The 19,552-nt window shown below is 42.0% G+C and overlaps 1 protein-coding gene across 2 annotated transcripts in view; it reads right to left on the reverse strand.

The window, feature by feature from the left end:
• Window positions 1–11,017: 11,017 nt before the first annotated feature.
• ANKRD26 (ankyrin repeat domain containing 26) overlaps window positions 11,018–19,552 on the reverse strand; it is a 59,147-nt gene continuing 50,612 nt past the window's right edge. For both annotated transcript variants that reach the window (XM_075081133.1, XM_075081132.1), the window contains exons 35-37: window positions 18,758–19,004; window positions 14,089–14,134; window positions 11,018–12,614 (exon numbers count right to left, since the gene is read on the reverse strand). In XM_075081133.1, coding sequence (XP_074937234.1) covers window positions 12,466–12,614; window positions 14,089–14,134; window positions 18,758–19,004 — 442 coding nt within the window. In that variant the 3' untranslated portion in view covers window positions 11,018–12,465. The remainder of the gene's footprint in view (window positions 12,615–14,088; window positions 14,135–18,757; window positions 19,005–19,552) is intronic.

Genomic DNA, 19,552 nt, shown 5'->3' on the forward strand with positions numbered 1-19,552 from the left:
GACCAGTTTCATTAAACAGTCAACAAAATTGTGTATAATGAAAATTCCTTTTGCTACTGAAACACTGATACTGGCACAAGAGAAAAGGTATAGAAAGCGAATTGTCTTGATAAAGGACAAATGAAGCAGTTTATGTATGTTTGCTGCTTTAGGGCTCAGCAGAAGAAAATGCAGAGGCAAAGAGAATCAAGGTGAGCTGATTTTAAATGCATTAATTAACCTTGAATGTATTAGGCGAGTTATAGTTCAAATACGTAGGTTGAATACTTACAGAAACACTGGAATGGCTAGGGACATCTCTTGCTTTACAGCTGAGGAGTTCAGCTTCAGACAGAATTATGGAATGTTAATGCATATGGAGACCATCTGCCTCGAGCACATCATTTCAATGCACTCCTTGGTCCTGTGTTTGGCTGAGGACTTAAAATATGATGAGCTGCTGACGTTGAAGCTATTTTCTGTCTCCTTAAAGTGATTATTTCAGATGCAAAGCTGTGGAACCAAGGTGATGAAGCTGATGAATAAAATCCGGGGAGTGACCAGATGAGAGTTCCAAATAGCTCAGAAATTGCTGAAGCAGGAAAAACATGATCTGGAAAATAAGTTTCACACAGTTAGGAGTTAAAATAGAGACTGCAAACCCTGTCTTCTTCCCTTCAAGTGAGTGACCTCATGCATGCACTCTGCTGGGACCTGTGAAATTGTGTGTGCAGGGCAGGGAGGGTTACAGCTTAAAAAAGTTAAAAAGTGTTGCCACTTACAGGCTGACCTAAACTTAGGGCATTCTCCAAGGGACTGAGGAAGATACATTTAAACTCCCTTTCAGAAAAGGATTCTTAACAAAAACTGGGTGCACGTAGCCCAAAGGGGCTGATATGCAGTGCATTGTCAAAGTGACTCTTTTGCAATGAGATAGGCGGAAGCTGGCCAGTTCACAGGTCTGACTGCGATGGTGGGCAGTAACTCAGCCCTGCCAAATGGGACCCTGCTCAGAAGTAAAGTTCTGTTTAAAACCTTAAACCTGGCAGCTGTGGAGTTTGCTTACCCTCATGCTTAGACAGCAGAAATGTAAAGCTTTTCTGAGTTGTGGTTTTTGGTTTATGCTCAAATTTTGTTTCAATTTCTGCACCAAATTTTGCTTCAATTTGATGCCATTGGTTTTGGTCTGGATTTGACCAAAGCCTCTTCTGGATGTACTGGTGAGGGATCAAAGGCAGGAGACCTGGTCAGAAGGGGTTTCTTGAAATCGAATGTAGGGCCCGATATGCTCTTAAAAATTATAAGATTAAATTATAGACTTGTGAACTAATAGGAGCTCTAATCTATAGTGGATAACTAGGTCACTGCAAGTATATGGTGGAGAAAGCACTCAGGGAAACAGTATTTGGTGTATGAAGTTGAATTGTAACCAGTCTGAAACAGTGTTTTCTATTGAATCAAACCTGTTGTGCAGTCCAGCTAAACAGTAGGTCACTGATGAAAGTGAATAATTTTTTTATATCATTAATTTTACTTTCACAAAATGAATCAAAGTAGGAAAAATAAACGGGACTGAAACCAAAAAGTGGACATAGAGTGGTGGCCTTGTATTAGCCTTTCTAAAAGAGAAAGCTAGAGACTATCAGTCCCTGGCAGGTGAGGCTAGGGTGGAAGCTCAACAAGTGTGAAGGCTGTGTGTCTTGATTCTAGGTGAATCCACACTGCAGCTAGTGTAGCAAAAGTGTTAAAAGTGGTAAACCATAGAGTAAATGAAGAAGTGGAGCTGAATTTTTGAGAGGAAAAGTTATCTGCTCGGATGCTGAGGAGGTATGAAAGAAGACTGGAATGGAAAAGGCACCACAGACCATTACTGCATTGAGCAGCGGTATGCCAGTCGGTGAGTGCTGGCCGGCTGCGGCAAGAGTTCTTCGTGCTGTTTCCCGCTAATCATACAGATGCAGCAAAGCAAATGTCTCCTGGGAGATGAGGAGTAATATTGTCTGGAAAAAGCCTTTGCTATATTCTTGTTGGAGGGAAAAGTACTCTCAACAAAAAAGAATAACTCCCTTTTCAGACTTGAAGGCACTCCCGGTGAGTTCTGACCACTGTGGCCATAATGACTGTCAGCTGGTTCCTCAGGGTACACCAAGACCCCTGCTAAGACAGGAAAAAAGAGGTCATCGTCCATAGTGTTCTTGGAAACACTCTTTTCCTGCAAAGAACTTAGATTAAAGATTCAATAAATAACAGGTGATGTTCAGTAAAATCCAATGTGTCCTTGCAGAGTAATAAACTGATTTTACAAAAATGAGCTGGGCAGAGAAAGGTGATGCTAAGGACAAAAGGAAGTAACACTGAATTGGAGGTAATCGTCATATTCCATTAAGTTTCCTGCATTGCCCTCGGTTGGTCACTTCCTCCTTTTGTTTGTTTAATAGAGATCTTGGAGTCTTGACTAGAACTGGAAAAGGATGCCTCCAGTGAACGGACTGCGCTGGCTTATAAAGAGAATAATTAAATTCATGTGGTGTGCATGAAGTAATGCAGAAGCCATCTTCTGTGGTCCATGGGCAACTTCCCAAACTGCAGTCCACGTGAAGTGCCTCCCTGTCCACATATTTGCAAGCAAAGTTCTTCAAATATTACATGGCCTATAGGTAGGTTACTGCATTGAAAGAATGTGGATTCTGTTATGAGGACTGATTCTGACAGTGGAGAATATCTGTACGACTCAACCTTCACTATCAACTGCAGCCTGTCATTGTTAGTCCCTGGAGTTAGTGTTTATCCTCCAACTCATTTTATAAGTAAAGCAACAGAAAGACATATCAAACACACTGTTAGAGCTGAAGATAAAACATGGGTGGTTTGTTTGACGGATTTATCTCATGGCTGTTGCCACACTACTTTCACAGCAAATGTACCAGATCTGTATGCTTGAGTAGGTGCTTTGTATCTGTGGTAACATTATTCCACCTCTTCGGCTCTGCTGCGTGAAGCTGTATTCCACTGAGAATTTTATTCTGCAGATTCCTACAGAAATGATCCTAAATACCAGCGTTGTCTTCTCAGCGCATTGGTAAGAGAGGTTTTAATTTATTCCACAGTTAACATGAAAAATACCAAGCCATGAACTGTTGTTCCTTTAGGAATTAAATGCCAGTGACCATAAAGGCATTTCTCAAGAAGGTAGAAGTCCCAGCTGGAGAGACTCAGAAGCTATGAGTGTGATTCATGGCAGTGAAGCATCAAGATGGTTTGTGCTTGCTAGTTATATTTGGTCTGTGGTACTTCAGAAAGTGTCTCTCTTGCATCTTCAAGCTGCAGGTTTAAGGAGTCATGATGACAACTGACGAAAGCATAAGGCAAGGAGACAGACAATACTGTCTCAATTTTTGGCACCTGTGTATGCAACCTCACTCATTTTTACTAATTGTAGTCTTATTTCTGCTTTGCAGTTGGGGAAACTGCAGTTTAGTGGTCAGAACCATGAAAATAAGTCAGTGGATTGTTTTTTTTCTTTTAAGTGGAAGAAAGTTCCTCAGCCACATTAAAGATCCGGAAAAGCTGTGTCATATCAATCAGTCTCAGCTTCCCGGTTGCTTAAATAATAAGGCATTCTTCATGTATCAGGTATTCACAGGCAAAAAATCACAAAACCCAGATGTGCCAGAAGGTGGTATCTGTGCAGACCAAGCCTTGAGGTGAGGCGGGGAAAACTGGTGCCAGGCTTAGGTTAAAACCATATGACAAATCATAGTAAAGAGCCAGGCATTTGTTCTGGCAATCCTGTTCCTGATGGCTTCTTCCAGCGTGCTATAGTCTGTCTCAGTCCTTTTGCTTTTTGGTTTTTTTGTTTTTTTTTTTTTTTACAGTAACAGCAGAAATGCTGCCATTTCTTCCAGTAGCAGCATTTTCCCTGAAGAAAATAAAAGCTCCACTGACGAAGGGAGAAATCAAAGCTGAAAAAATAGCATTCAGACTTTTGCCAAGAACAGCGTGCTAGCACTAAAAGCCTGACCTTATCTAGGCGGTAATATCTTCCTTCCTGGAGCTTTGCAGCACGTTCCGGGAACTCTGGAACTTGCGTTGAACAACGTGCTGCTGCCGTTCAGCCTTACATCAGTCACGGTGCCACTGAATGCCAAGAGATTTCACTCCACGCTGGACTTCTTGCCTGCTACTTGCACTTTTAGATGAAAGGTTGCTACTAGAGGGAGCGCAAGGGCATGTGCGTGTGCTGGTTTTGTCCACTAAAACATCTTTAATGGTTGTCCTGCCATCTTCTTGCTTTATACTCTCAGTTTATCTTATCTTTGATTCAGTGTCGATTTTTCCAGCAGTGATGATTACAGTCCTCTGCACAGAAACTGGAGTGGAAATTGTACAGGTGAAGAAATTAAAGAAGCTGGATTTGAAGCAGTGAAATCCATATAAAATATAAGTAAGCGGGACAGAAACCTGTTCAATGTGGACAAAGTTAGGTTTTACAGCAGTGCTCATTATAGCAAGGTTCTCTTTAACACAGGTGCAATTATTGTGCATGTCATTCATGTTATGAGAAATTGTGAGAAAACATTCTCAGAAATATTTTAAGGCACTACAATTTCATATGGAAGCTTGCTATCCTAAAATGTTATTTTTTAATTATGGTCTTGCTTTGGATTTTTGTGCTTAAATCTTTGGTCATTCTCACTTGTATAATTTCAGACTTCAACTCTGCTTACGACACAGATGGACACCGGTATGCAGACGAATGCTGTGTTGTTTCTGCAAACTGTCTTACCAAAGTTGCTGGTGGTATAGGGCAAGGGTCTGCAGTATTTTGGACTGATGGGACATGCAGGGGATGTAGTATGCGCAGACACAGGGGCCAGATTGCTAAAATTGTATTCAAGGAGACATGCATGCAAAAGACCAGGAAAAAAACACAGAGCAATAAAAACCCTAGCTCTTTACAACCATTTCAAACTCAGTTTATAGCATTTCCGATGAATAAAACCAGTTCTTGCCAACTTGCCGCCCAAGTACCGCTGCATCTGTACCGTTTTGTCGATGTGGACCGGATTTACGGGAGTTCTGTTTTGCAGCAACTTGCAGCGCTGAACAGAAGCCAAGGCAGGAAGTGATTATGGCGAAGGAGCTGATGCTGATTGAAAAATGTATGATGCTGCAGAGGAAATATCACACAATAGAACCTCAGTTAGTTTGGAAATAGATTCCAAAATCAGGGCACATTAAGATGTAAACAGTCAATAGGACTGGGGCACGCCTTTCTCCTAACAATCAGATCATTAGCAGTAGGAGCGTGCAGAATGATTTCCATGATTAAACTGCAAGCGCAAAATGCGTAGAAGTGTGTGCTCGTCGGGGCCAAACGGAAAGGCCTTCTTGCTTTTTGCCGTGTTTCTTCTACTGCTTGTCCTGACTCATCCTGGATGTAAGAGTCAGGCATAAGTGGAGATCAAATCTAGGTGGTGCAAATGCTGGAGGTCTTTGAAAAGGCTGGCTTAAGATCCTTTTGTGTAACTGTAATGGGGTAGGATTGCTCTCTGGAATTGCACTTCTGATTTTCAAGACTGCTTCCCTGAAAAGTCATCAGCTCGCATTCAATTAAAATTGCCAGGATCTGAGTGGAAAAAGTCTCTGATGAGAAATGGAAAAGAATTCAAATATTTGGTAGAGTTAGTTATTGTCATAATTTAAGTCATGATGGTTATATGGGTGAAGGGGACAGCTTCCTGTTTTATCTAGGGGTTAGTTTATCATCTTGCATAATTTATAACATCCATCAAGTAATTTTGAGTTTTATGCTCCAACCTCTGATTCCGCCATTTTTCAGAAGTCCAGCCAGTGCAGAAAGCAATAAGACAGACAAACTTCAAGCTGGGAGTTATACCATTTTATTTGTGGCAAGACATGTATGATGCTCTACAGCCACATTGTGTATGTCAGTAGTTTGGGGTTTGGTTCTAATTATGCTTTTTCTGAGTATCAATAGCAAAGGGCAGACGCCAGCAGAACTGCCCTTAGCGGAAAGGGAGGCGCCAGGCTACCCTGCTCCTCGCACCAGGCTCCAGCACACGCAGATGTACTGTGTGTCGAGAGCTTCAGCCCTTCTTGGCTGGCCCTTCATCATCTTGGGCCTTTAAGCAGCTAAGCATTATTTATGAAATCACTGAAGTTTCCATGCGCTCTGCCAAGGGCGACCTCAGCCTTAATGAAGCAAGAGACTTCTAAAATGACAAAGGTTCTACTACAGCACCAAGAAAAGCTTAATCAGTGAAGATAATCTGGACATAAAGAAGTATAGATAAATTGTGACAGCCAGTGATCCATCATTTTTCCTGCACTTCTGGTACATATTTTTCTCTGTTTGCTCCTGTCTTCATGCCCAGATCACCTATGCATATTGTCTTCCATGCCCCAAATGAAAGCTGATTTTTCTCTACAATGACTTGAGCCCCTTGTGACAGATGGCAAAATGCAGGTGCAGGGTTTTGTTTCAGGAAAAGCTGAGAAGTAATATAGCCGATCGTTTATAGAGAGGAGATTAAATTCAGCCCATGTTCAAAGTGACTACTTCCTTGCCCTAAAACTGATGGGTAAAAAAAAAAAAAATCCCAAATATGTCTTTTTCTTGATTGACAAAGGCTCGGTTCCATTGTGGATGCCAAGAAACAAACCAGGTTTTAAAGCCCAGCTTCTCTGAAATATTGGTGCATTTCCAAGATACAGCCCTGCAACTCTGGAAAATTAGAGGACGGTATAAAACAATAAGCAGTAAATACAAAGCCACATTGATGATCAAGTCTGTCTGAAGAATTGTGTGGAAAAGGGAGCTGGAATGGGCCTGTGTAATGCAGGATTCCTTGCTAAATAACTTCTGCTGTGGCTACCTAGCTGCTGTGAAAGGACTGCTGGCTTTGTACTGGGTTATTTTTCCCTTGATGCTCCAGGAATACATAAGCTCTATCCTGTTTCACAAAGAGCCATTGAAGAGGAGCATTTGAGTTGGATACTAACTGTCTATTTATTCTTGCAACAGGGCACATAGCTGTATGCACAGGATCAACACAGTAATACAACTGGAGACAAAAAGTGACTTTTCTCAGCGGTTCATCAGCAAGGAGGTGACTGGCAGTAGTGTCCGTGTAGTGTTTATAAATGTGAAGGGAGCATGTTTGTTTGTTTGCGAAGATGCCTAGAGCTCCATTCTATGTAGAGGCACTGCTACAGACCTCTGGGGACGGCTCTATGAGGTGGGAGCAGAATTTGTACTTTGTTTCTACAGTTAAAACAGAAATGGCAAGAGAAGATTAAAAAGTGAAAATTGTCCTTGTCATTTGCGATACACAGCTGTGCTCATAAGGCCTGACTAGTATGTGGTCCAAATTATCCTGAATAAAAGATGGACTGTGTTGCTCGCCTGTGGAAGTTACTGTCCTTGTTGTCGTTATAGCAGTGATTACTATCAATAATTACTGATTAATAATTCACGGTAGTTAATAGGTAGTAGAATGGTCAGCTATTACAGTAACTAAAGCTAAAGTAGGGAAAGGTGGTGCTATCGATGAAAAGCATTTTGCATATTCGAGGTTGACAGTGTCAAGAAATCTAGTTATCAATTCGATTTGCAAGTGCAAACAGTGAACACCATCTGCCACTGGCAATATGTAACTAAAGGGCGAGAGGAGGCATAAATCAAACTGATGGTACAGTAAAGGCTGAATAATTGGTTGTCAACCCCTTGTCCTAGGGGCCTTTTCTGGGTATCACGTGACACCTCCCACCACCTGCAGACTGTGCTGGTGTGCTTCTGGCTGTCATGTAGAAGCGGTTTGTTGTAATGACGATTTTCATAGTCTTCTCAAACTAGCTGTACTAGGAAAAGGCATGCAAAGATATAATTATAAGCAGATTAAGAAGCAGTCTTTCACACTGCTATTTAAGGCTTCTGCATTGTTCATCTGTTTCAGAAGTTAAAAGAAATCAGTGAGCAATTGGCAACATCATTAGATTAACAGACACTGGGATGAGGAAAGACTGGGACAGCCTCAAAGAGTCTAAATTGACACCAGCCAAAGGTCGTCTTGCCAATTATTTGGGGTTTGATGGGAAAATAATGGGTACAAGTGACACAGTGGTGAGAAACCTGACCCCTGCGTAGGCTGGAGGGCATTGAGACACTAGGGAATTAAGTGTTGGGTTATGTGATAAAACCTCCTCTGCTTGAGGATAGTGAGGAAGAAGGGACGCTGGAATAAAACCCTGCTCCAGCTGGCCCAGGCCCATCACAGGAGCCACCAGCCCATCAAAGGCCCATCTACACCGGCCCTGGGGGGGACAGAAGCCCAAGGGTGGGCAGGAACCCAAACTAGGTACTCAGAGGAAGGCGCTTGCTGTCTGGGCTGCTCCCAGGAGAGCCTCAGCCCCACAGTCTCGGTGTGAAATCATCAAGATGGGACACCAGCTCAGCTATGGGGCAGACTGGGGATCTGTGCTTGGCGGCTGGAGGGATACACATTGTACGTACCTGTATGTAGATATCTATGTGTATGGACATATCTATATTTGTATCTATAGCTATTCCTATTGTTGTACCATCCTCATGAGGCTATTGGATTCGGCAGCTTGCTCACAGGAAGTACTGAGTAGCTGGATTGCCCGGTTTAGGGTGAACTGTAAACAAATAAATGACCTTCCAGACAAAAGAAAAGCCCTTAACAGGGCTGAATATATGCTTGAACCTCTTGTAGGACAGTGTACCTAGATCAGAGCGTTCAAGGCAGTAAGAAATTAGGTTTGTAACAGGAGTCCTGGGCAACTGGATGAATCAGTGCCACTGAGGAGAAAAGCCGACTGACTCACTGGCGGTTCGGTATTTATCCAACCTGTGCCTCATGAACACTGAAGACCTGTGAGCTGACGTCCCAGCCTGGCCCATCCCCGTGGCCCTGCCCAGCCACCCTGGGGCTGTGTCTGACCCTGGTCATGCCCGCAAGGCCTCATCCTGATGCTGACACTGACCTGGGGACAGCGTTCCCCAGGTTCCTGACTTGTTACCAGGAACTTGCCTCATGATCTGCACTTGTGCTTGGACCTGGCATGGAGTAATTAATTACTGGGGGTGAAATTATTGAGGCTAAAGTTATATCCACATTTCATAAAAGTTAACCTTCAGGGTGAAATATGTTTGGCACACTGAAAATAGGTTCAGTGATTGTTCCCTAAGCAACACAACCTGCAATCTTAGATGCTGGCAACACAGGGGGAGCTCGGTGTACTAGCTCTAAGATAGTTGGAGGAAGGTGTGGAGCAAAGGCTCCACAGCCAAGCTCAGCCATAAATCACTGCGGGTCCGGGAACTAGATGGAAGCAAGGAACCATGCCCTGGCCAGCACCGTGCAAGTGCAAAATCGTGCCCCATGGATGAACCATGCTCATTATAACCTTATTGTAATACCAAAACACACACCTCCATCACAAAGTTGCCCACCTCCAGGGTATGACCACCCCTCACTGAGCGTGCGCTCTGAATTTCCCCTAGCCTATGCAAGGGATTTCTACACCAATCAGTAATAAAGGTATGTATGACTAGTCACTCAAGCTCCACCTAAATAGAAAGTAATATAACATGACCTCAAGAAAGAGGGATGTTAGGGAAGATATCATCGCAGACTACAGGCATCAGTCAATGGGCTGGACATCTCTTTCCCCCCCCCATAGGGATACCTATGGGGTAAGACTTAAACACTTGGTTATATTCAGTAATTCCCCAGGAAGTTTAGAGAACAAGCTTGTTACTTTGTATTTCAGCACTTTATTCTTGCACATGCTTTGCAGACAGTGCATTTATAACAGCAATCGGATAAGAACCTGTGTTTCTGTTGCTTCAATAAACGGCACTGTTAGTGATTCTAGCTTGAAGAGCCATTGAGTATGACTAGACTAATGGTGATGGTCCTGTTAGTGAATTGCCATGCTGGCAATACCCTGTCTAAGGCAGCCCAGGGTACCATCTCCTTTCTTTGCTGCAAGGAGACACTGCTGGCTCATGGGTAACTTGGTGTCCACCAGGAAGGACCTCTTGGTCCTTTCCTGCAAAGCTGCTTTCCAGGGGGGTGGCCCCAGCAGGTGTTGGTGCCTGGGGTTGATCCTCCTCAGGTGTGGGACATTGCACTGTCCCTTGCTGAAGTGTGTGATGGTCCCGTCAGCCATTTCCCCAGTCTGTTGAGGTCCCTCTGGATGGCAGCACAACCCTCTGCATATCAGCCGCTCCTCCCAGTTTTGTGTCATCAGCAAGCTTGCTGAGGGTACCCTCTGCCAGATCATTAATGAAGAATTTGAACAGGACTACTCACCCCACACCCTATTGTAACTGCTCTCAGCTCCCGTTGCGCCACATGCCAACACGGAATTGCTGTTCTGCTGCTGCTCCACCAGCCAAGAACTTTTCCCTCTCACTGACAAGGCAGCAGCACAGAGCACGTTAGGAACAAAGCTGAAAAGAGGTCATGTCCCAGTCGATCACAATGAGAACACAAAGTGAAGGCCAAGATATTCTGCACCTGCTTTCTCTGTGGAGAGATGCTAGAAAGTACCAAAAGCTGAACTTCCCTTTGACCGCTCTGGTGCGGGCTGGAGAAATTTCTTAACGTCTTTTCCCTTTGTGGGCTACCAATCGGTCAGCTCCCCATGGGATCAAAACCTGTGGGATTTGCCAGTGTTTCATGGCTACGAGAAGCTCACCCACTGCCTTCTGCCTGGACCACAAGAAGTATTGCTGTAACATACAGGAAGAGCCTGGGAACCGATGATACTCCAACTGTAGTCCACACCAGACCTTAACACAGTTGTGCTTCAAGCCTCGCCAGAGGAGGAGGACACAGATGCCATTTGCCTGGCCTCCAGGACAGGCTCAAGATGCAGCTGTGAACAGAGCTGGAGTGAGCAGAGGAGAGCTCTGTTGAGTTCTGTGGGCCGGAAAGGGGGTAGAAAGTAAAGTCCAGAAGGGGAAAAATAAAATAAAGCCATGTACTAGATTACAAAGTTTATTAAGTATCAAGTTGGAACAGAATATCTGGAATTAAATAGTGGATTAACTTCACAAAAATTTATTAATATAAAAAGGAATAGTGTCACAGCAGCATTGCTATCCTCACTGCCTGTTAACTCAAGTCCTTGAATTACGAGGTAAAACCCCAAAATTTTCCAGTTTTAATTCATCGCAGTATGACCAATCTTACTTTTCCACAATTGGGACTTTGTTCTATAATCTTCTCACTGCTAGTGGCTTTTGCAGACACAAAATGGCAACTGCAGATCTACAGTAACATCAGGCAACTCCCTGAAATAACTACAACTGCTTGTTTTATTGACATACAGGTCTTACAACACTGGCCAACATCTGGGCTACAGCCACCACATCGTCAGCTGCTAGCAGCAACGAAAAGACAGGCTATCCTTTCACACAAGTTTTAGAAAGTACTGAGGAGAATGAAGGTTGATATATTAACATACATTTTTCCCCCATATGAAGTGTTTCAGATGCACCACAGGTGTTGACGTAGGAACTGCAAACGTCTAAAGCTGCAGCAACTTTTAATACAAAAATCAACACGAATACTGTGAGAGGCGATGGGCACAAACTGAAACACTGAAAGTTCCATCTGAACATCAGGAAACACTTCTTCACTGTGAGGGTGACCGAGCACTAGCACAGGTTGCCCATGGAGGCTATGGAGTCTCTATCCTTGGAGATACTCAAAAGCCAACACGGTCCTGGGCAACCTGCCCTAGCTGGTCGTCCTTGAGCAGGGGGTTGGACCAGATGACTGCCAGAGGTCCCTGCGCACCTCAACCCATTCTGTGGTTCTGTGATACAAAACAAACATACCAAAAAGATCACATACAACAACTGTCTTGGCACTACTATACACTCACAGTATTTTTAAGCCTAAGGCACATCAAGTGACAGCAATGTAAAGTGCCCTATTCTCCAGCACAAACACTGGTAAAACTTCCACTGTACCAGCAGAAATACTCACTGCATCAGCACTGAAGCAGCGGGCTCAAAGCACATCGAATAACGTCCTAAGCATTAAACACTGGAAACATTAAAAACACAGAGTGAAAGGATTAAACAGAACAAAGGGAATGCTTTTGTTAAAACACAGGACGTAAGTAGAGCAAAATAATGCATCTACCTCAGTAAGAAACATTTTGACAGTTCTGTCAAGCTCAAGAATCAAGATTAGTCAGTCTGCTAGTCAGAAAAATAGAGGTGGTTCTTATTTTGAGTGCAAAAAAAACCAATTATGCATCAATAAACCGATAGGTAAGTGCAATGTGCTTGACATCCATTTAACAGAATTTATATTCCGAGTGCAATAAACACATATTCGCATCTGAACCGTGGAATGGGAAACCATAGATGCACTATGTAAACAAAATGATTTCCAAAGCCTTTCCTTAGCATTTTGTTCAAATCAGGTAATTTTTTGTTAAGACATCACGGTACTCCTGTATTGCCCTGCAAAGGGGATCCTGGTCAACATGGAAATTTTTTGAAGAGCCGTCAGTAGATACCATGGGAGAAGCTCCAGCAGATCCAGTTTCAAGTTCAGCAGTGGCTAGGGAGAAAGGAAACAAGAGTCCTGGTGTTACTTTTCCAGTAGGCAGGCCCAAATAAGGCACTCTGAAAACATTATGGGTAACTGGAGAGACTACAATCCAGAAAGAGCTTTATAAACTTCTAAGAGAACACAACAATGAAAGGGCTAGGCATAAAGGAAAAAAAACCCACATTTATTTCCACATTTGCTTATCAGTCAACCGTATTTTTAAAGCTAGTGAAAGAAATTCCAGAGGCTACACACTGAACACCTTCAAGGAATCTACAAATGACTTCTGCTTAACAGCACTGCTAAATTTAGCCCCCTGCAGACCTCTTCAACCTCAAATGCCGGTTTTCCTTAAATGTTTTGAATGTGATTTATGGGAACGCTACTCCTAAAAAACAGCTTCTGCATTCACTACCACAAACTTTAAGAGAATCTGCCCGTGAAAACGCAAACACCTTTGCCCTTCAATTAGGCCAGGACAAGTCTCCCAGCCTGGCATCTTCTCTGAGGGGCATCTGCTCTAGCAAAACTCTCTTTCCTCCATGAAAGCACATACTCAAAGAAAGCAAACCCACCTTTGCCATCTTTCTCCAGCCACCTTTTTCAGACCAGGTGCTCAAACCTATGACTCCTAGCAGATGCGCAGTTACATTCAAAATGCCCATGGATGCAATGCAATGGCTTTGTGTCTGTTCAGACACGAGGGAAGAGCTATGAAGCAACAGCTGAATACTCTCTATATGATTAAATGCATATAGGAACAGAAGGAAATGCTCTCAGGGGCTACCTGCTTTGAAATAGTGCCAGTCACTGCAAAGCAGTGACTCTGGAAGAACAATTACCATGAAATAGGGGGAAATACTTTTTGGACACCTGGCCTCATAGAGCACGTTTTGCACTATGTATTACAAGCAGTCAACTCATCTTAAGTTTGCCTAAACACTACTGAATGATCTTTTCCTAAAGAAAGGATATGTTTTGTCATTGACTATATTCTTATTTATTAAAAAAAGACTGCAACATACAAGCTACAGATACAAGCAATGAATAGGAGACATAGCAAAAATCAAGAACTAAGAGCAGAAAACGTGTATGATATGGTTTAAAGTTGAATGCAGTTGTTGTTCATGGAAGGAGGAGTGATGGCTGAAGTCTGTAAAAGTCTTATCTCAAGGCTTCTTTTACTCTCGGTGCTTGGGGACTAACTGTAGTGAAAGGTGACTTCAGCTTAATCCCTGTGTATCTGTGGGGGGGGGGAAATGGGTTTGTTTTCTTTGTACTTGTTTTTTTCAGGCAACTGCATAACATTCTATACAATATTTTGTTAGGAGGAAGATTTCACTTTTAAGTCTAAACTGGAAGGCTAGCAGAAAAAACACCTGTGCTTAATACAGGAACTTGACAACTTTCAAGCCGTTATTTTCAAGAGTTAGGAACAGTCATCATCTTCCTTAAAAATACTCATAACATAATGACACATTACCCTGTTCAAGTTCTTTAGTAATTCTTTCATCCAGTTCACGCCGTACCTAGATTATACAGAAAACACAGTTAATACTTTAAGTTACACTTGTGTAATATTTAACTTCTAAAACATTCTTAAAACTCCCATATAACTAAGAATATAATCCCAAATAGAGGTATCTTGGTTTGGGGATTAATTTTTAATGAAGAGAAACTCTTGGTCAGCCAGGCTGTAGCATTCTCATTGCTGAGCATCATCAACTGTAGCACAACACAGTCTGTAACTCACCAGCTGGAGTATAAATGGCTATTTAAAAAAATATGCAGGAAGAAAGCACAGTAGAGTTATTACAGTGAAGGTACAGCTGAAGTCTATCATCAAATACATGAGCAGTGTCAGCTAAATGCTGAGATACGCACAAACGCCATCTATTGGGACAAATTCAGTTGAGGCTGGCTTCTGCAGCTTCATAAGAGAGGAGATGCAACAGCAGCTGCTGCAAGATTGACATATTTCATTGCACAGAAAAAAGCATACACAAATATTCTTTTCTCCGCCTTAAGATTGAAAGAGCTCCTACAGATCATGCCAAGATTTTTTAAATTATTGCCAATACCATGCAATGCATGCACATTTGCAGAAGTGCAAAATGACACACGTATATAAAAATACAAAATCACACATGATTTTTTCTTGTGAACTTTGTACTAAGAAAAGATAACAACAGCTACAGCTTCTGCACAGCAAGTGCTGTGGGTTTTATTATGTAACCAAATCGGTTTGGATCACTTACCCCTTTCTCCCCTAGAGGGTGATTATTGCTACCAATTAAGTTATTCTCACTTATGATTCTGACTTCAGAGTCTTTGTAAGAAGAAATCAGATCTGTTGAAGTGACAGAGTCCAAGCACTATATGCTGTTGTTTACCTTTGATGATACTTGTGACTTCTACATTTTTTTAATCAAGTCTGTGACATACAGAAGTGGTTTTCAAAATAGATGCCATACACCTTCCAGGCCTATCACGACTGCAAAGGTGCTGAAGGGCTTGAACCACATCAGCTATGTGGACAGGCTGAGAAAGCTGTGACTGTTTCTTTACTGGCATAGAGAAAGCTCAGGGGGACCTTATCTGTGTAGATAAACACCTGGTAGGGGCAGTAAAGAAGACGGAGCCAGGCTCTTCTCGGTGGTGCCAAGTAAAAGAACAAGAAGAATGGGCACAAACTGAAATAGAGGAAATTTCATTTTAACATAAGAGCTGTTGTTGTTTTTTTTTTTTATTCTAAGTGTGGTCAAACACTGGAACAAGTTGCCCAGAAAAGGTTGTGGAGTGTCCACCCTGGGAGACGTACAAAAACCTGCTATGGCCGACCCTGCTTTGAGCAGGAGTGGGGTTGGACTAGATCATCTTCAGAGATCCCTTCCACCCTCACCCATCCTGGGATTCTCTGGTTTTAGTACCGAATTCCTGATGGAATAAGTATTTATTTTATGAAATGAGCAGAATCACCTAGCAACATACCAACAAAGAGAACTGAAACACCGTACAAGGTACTCAACAGGCCATAGAGAGCAAAAGCCTCAGTAAGAGAAGCACTATGCAAACCCTCACAAGAGGGGCAGTAACAGGCAGTAACTCCAAGGGCTAAAGAAGTGGTGCTGTAAAGCAGCAAAGTGGAGGGAAGGGCCCTCTCTCCAGGACTACAGGGACAGCAAATAGATAGAAAATGTGAATGCATCAGTAAGTTTTAATCAAAACCTAACAGCGTAAATAGACAAAACATTTCCATTATAAAATATCACCCATCATTAAACAATACTGGCTACAAACCTTTTCATGTATCTGGCTGCAGAGAGGAGAGAGAAGAACAGAAGAACAGATTTTTGATTAGGGAGCTGAAGAAGAAAGAAAAATGGCCTCCAGTTCAAAGGTGCTCCATGAGAAATAAGAATATGGCCTACATGTAAATGAAGCAAGTATAAAAGCTAACAATACAAAGACCACTACAATGTAAGAGTGGGGATGGAAAACGAAATCAGAAAAGAAACAAAAATTCAGAGATGGAATGTCTGCTTCCTACTCTTTTTCTCATGTTATGTAGGAAAACCAGTTTCATAAATCTGCTAATTCACACTGGCTGCAGCTAGCAGAGTTCACTATTTTCTGTCAAGACACCCATATTCATATTCACCAGCCTTTCACACAGCTGTTAGGATTTAAGCTTGACATTTGTTAAACTTAACAAGCGGACTTCAGTCCCAAAAAACTCCTACAGCAGGCATTCCTTGCCTTAGCCTATGGACTAAGGCAGCAGTTCCCAAATTGTGGTACACAGACCACTAGCCACACCTCATATTTGTGTTTCATCTGCTTGACTCAATTTAGTTCTGGATGGTGACATGCCAGTTCATGAACAGTTTGGGAGTCAGTAGACCAGATCATAAAAAGACCCCATCAAAGATCTCCTTACTGCTGTAAAGGACAGGCGATACACACGTACATCCTTCTTGTGACACAAGTCCTACTATGAAATAAATTTCAGCCAACCTCCTTCTAGAATGTAATTAACTCTTAGTAGCTACAGTCACTATTTGTAATTACATGCACAGAGTTTTTCAAGTGCTTGTAGTTTATTCCTCATTACTGGAGCTCTAATAAAAATAAAACCTACTAAAAAAACCCAAAGACATTTGCATGTGATTGGCATTTTACTGGTGAATTACTTGTGTCAATATGAACTTTTTTTATATTTTTCAAGACACTTTTGTATTACCATTTCAAGGTTATTGATTTCTGTAGCATATATATTTGAGAAGGGGAAACGTAATGTAATGTAACGCATTTCTTTGGTTTTTTAAGGATAAAATGCTCATTTTTGCTGAGCTTGCCACATGACCATCTTTAAAATGTAAGGCTATATGCATAATTGCTGACATACACCTCATGTTAAGTACTGGTTTAGAAAAACTCTGAAATCTTTCAAGCCCTTAAACTCCAAATTTCTTAGTTATGTCTAAAATAAGTAACTGTATCCACTGGCCAGAGGAGCACTTCTTACTCTTGTTTGCAATCAGCACCATTTACCAATGTTTTTTCCAACAGTTGCATGGACAAAGAATTAATACCAGCTTTTTGTGTAAAAGCAGTGTGAACTATTTTCACCTCCTTGTTCCTGAAGCTATTTAAAAGCTTTTGCACAAACCAAATTTACATAGACATCCTCCTCTTAAGAACAGCATGTCCTCTACTTTAAATAGCCTTCCTCACCTTGAGGAAGCAACTGACACCAAATCTGCACAGAGGGCTTTGACTAACATGAAGTTCAAGACGACTACCTGAGGCACACTGCAATTTAAGCTCCTTAATTCCCTGTCATTATGAGCTTTAGTGGCAGGAGCACTTGTAATCTCAAGCCAAGAAGGCACTGCTTAGATTGAATTTAAAGGCAAGACAAATTCTCTAGAAGGGAATCAGGTTACTGGAAAAAATCTGACGCTTAATTGAAACAAACAGTGAAGTGAAGAAAGGGCTTAGAGTCAGAGAAACCCTTCTGTCTTTAAATAAACTAGTGAACAGGTAGAGTACTAAGCAGCACAACCATCAAAGTACCCCAAAATGACTAAAACTGTCATTTCTGAATTCCCTCTTCATGCTTCAACTTGTCTACTGAATGACACAGGACTCCCACAGAAATGACAGCACAGACTGCGCATCTGGTAATTCTGCATTTGGAAACTGATCAAGATTCACCAGGCATTATTGTATGCAGAAAGATACAGGCACTTTTCCTTTTTGTTACTTCTTGACTTAAAGCCTTATTTTCCAATTCAATCCCCCTTTTTTTAGATGCACATGTCAGGAATCCTCAGTTCCTCAGAGATATGGTATGGCGTTAAACACTGTTAATGACATACTGCATCCAGCTGAGAACCTTAAGCCAGCAATTCTAAGTAAAATACCCACTTAGATGCACATCCTCTAGCAACTACTGCACCTCTGACAACCCTGTTCCTTTTTTCTGAAGGACTCTGGAAAGAGAAGATCAGGTCTTAAGACTTTCCTGAATATGTTGACCATTGAGTGACTTGAGTCTATAGACAGTGCCATTACTATTAGTCTCGGTTGTTCCCTAACTGGTGATTACAGGAAGAAGTATCACGAAAGGATGTGCAGCTGGATTTAGTAACAGTGAGAATAAATTCACACCAGTAATTCTGAGTCCCAGAGACCAACTTTCTGCTTTGATTGAGGGAAAACTGGCATGCTGAGATTTCCAGCTTTTTCTTAAGAGAACCTGGCAGAAAAGGTAAGAAATGGGTAAGCGATCTCTGAGGATTTAGCAATAGTTTTACTCACCTTCATTCAAGGAAGAAAACTTTAGAATTTAATACAGTGCTAAAACCTAAAAGCATTCCCCAGCATGGCAATCCATCACAAAACACGAGACACATGCTCTGAAGAGAAACTTTATGGTTGCTGTTGAAGTCAGGACACTTTATGACCAAAAATCTTCACCCCTACCACCTACAGTTGTGTACTGTTTTGATGATTGGCAGTTGTTTTGGCATATTAGACCATATGGTTTGGAACTATAAATGGATTCTAACTTTAGGCTAAAAAGCCTAACCTTGCTTATGGATACTCTTTGGCAGTAATTGAGAATGGTATTTCAAAATGCTTACCTTAGCCACATAGGCTTCAACCTTGTTTCTTGATGATAATGCATTCCCAGCTGGGCTTAGGAAGCTTCCTCCTAGACTCAGACTTCTGTTCAGTGCCAAATTGTTGCCAAGATGCCCCAGTTCGGTTGAATACAGAACTGGACTTGCAGCCAGACCTCCACTGACAATGCTGCTTGCAATTAAAGATTTGCTTCTATGGCGCTCCTGAAGGAGCTTAGCGTTGGCTTCTGCTAGTCTCTCATTAGCTCTGAAACATTCAGAAGCATACAAAAGAATCACCTTTGGTAGAGACACTTTTGCGAAGTTACCCTCCAGGTCCTTGACTATTATTTGACTTCTGAAAGTGGAAGGAATTAAGAGTGTCCAAAACAAGACCATAATTTGATCGGAGTTTTTTTTTTTTTTTTTTTTTTTTTTTTTTACAAAAAACCCCTTATTTCTAAGAAGTCACACTACCTGCAAGGAGCAGCAAGCATTACCAACAGTTAGGACTTATCAGCATTAAGGCTTCAAAGCAACCTGTGAATGCCACGTGCTTACACAATTTCTTGATTCTGTGATTCTGAAAGGTACGCCACCTGCATACAAACTCTGGGCTACCCTCCCTTTCTCAGGGAAAGCTCAAACTTCAGACACGCTGCTAAAAACAGAAGCCAGAAAAGATTTATTATTTTGCTTCACAGAATCAAATTCTGTTCTCTGAAGGGCCTATCTTTTTTCAGGCAGTAAAGGACATGAAATTTATCTTTTCTGCCCTACACAGAGTAAGAGAAGGAGATTATTAGAGACTGGCAA

Source organism: Phalacrocorax aristotelis, chromosome 1 (genome assembly GCF_949628215.1).
Source record: "Phalacrocorax aristotelis chromosome 1, bGulAri2.1, whole genome shotgun sequence".
Classification (NCBI taxonomy): Eukaryota; Metazoa; Chordata; class Aves; order Suliformes; family Phalacrocoracidae; genus Phalacrocorax; species Phalacrocorax aristotelis.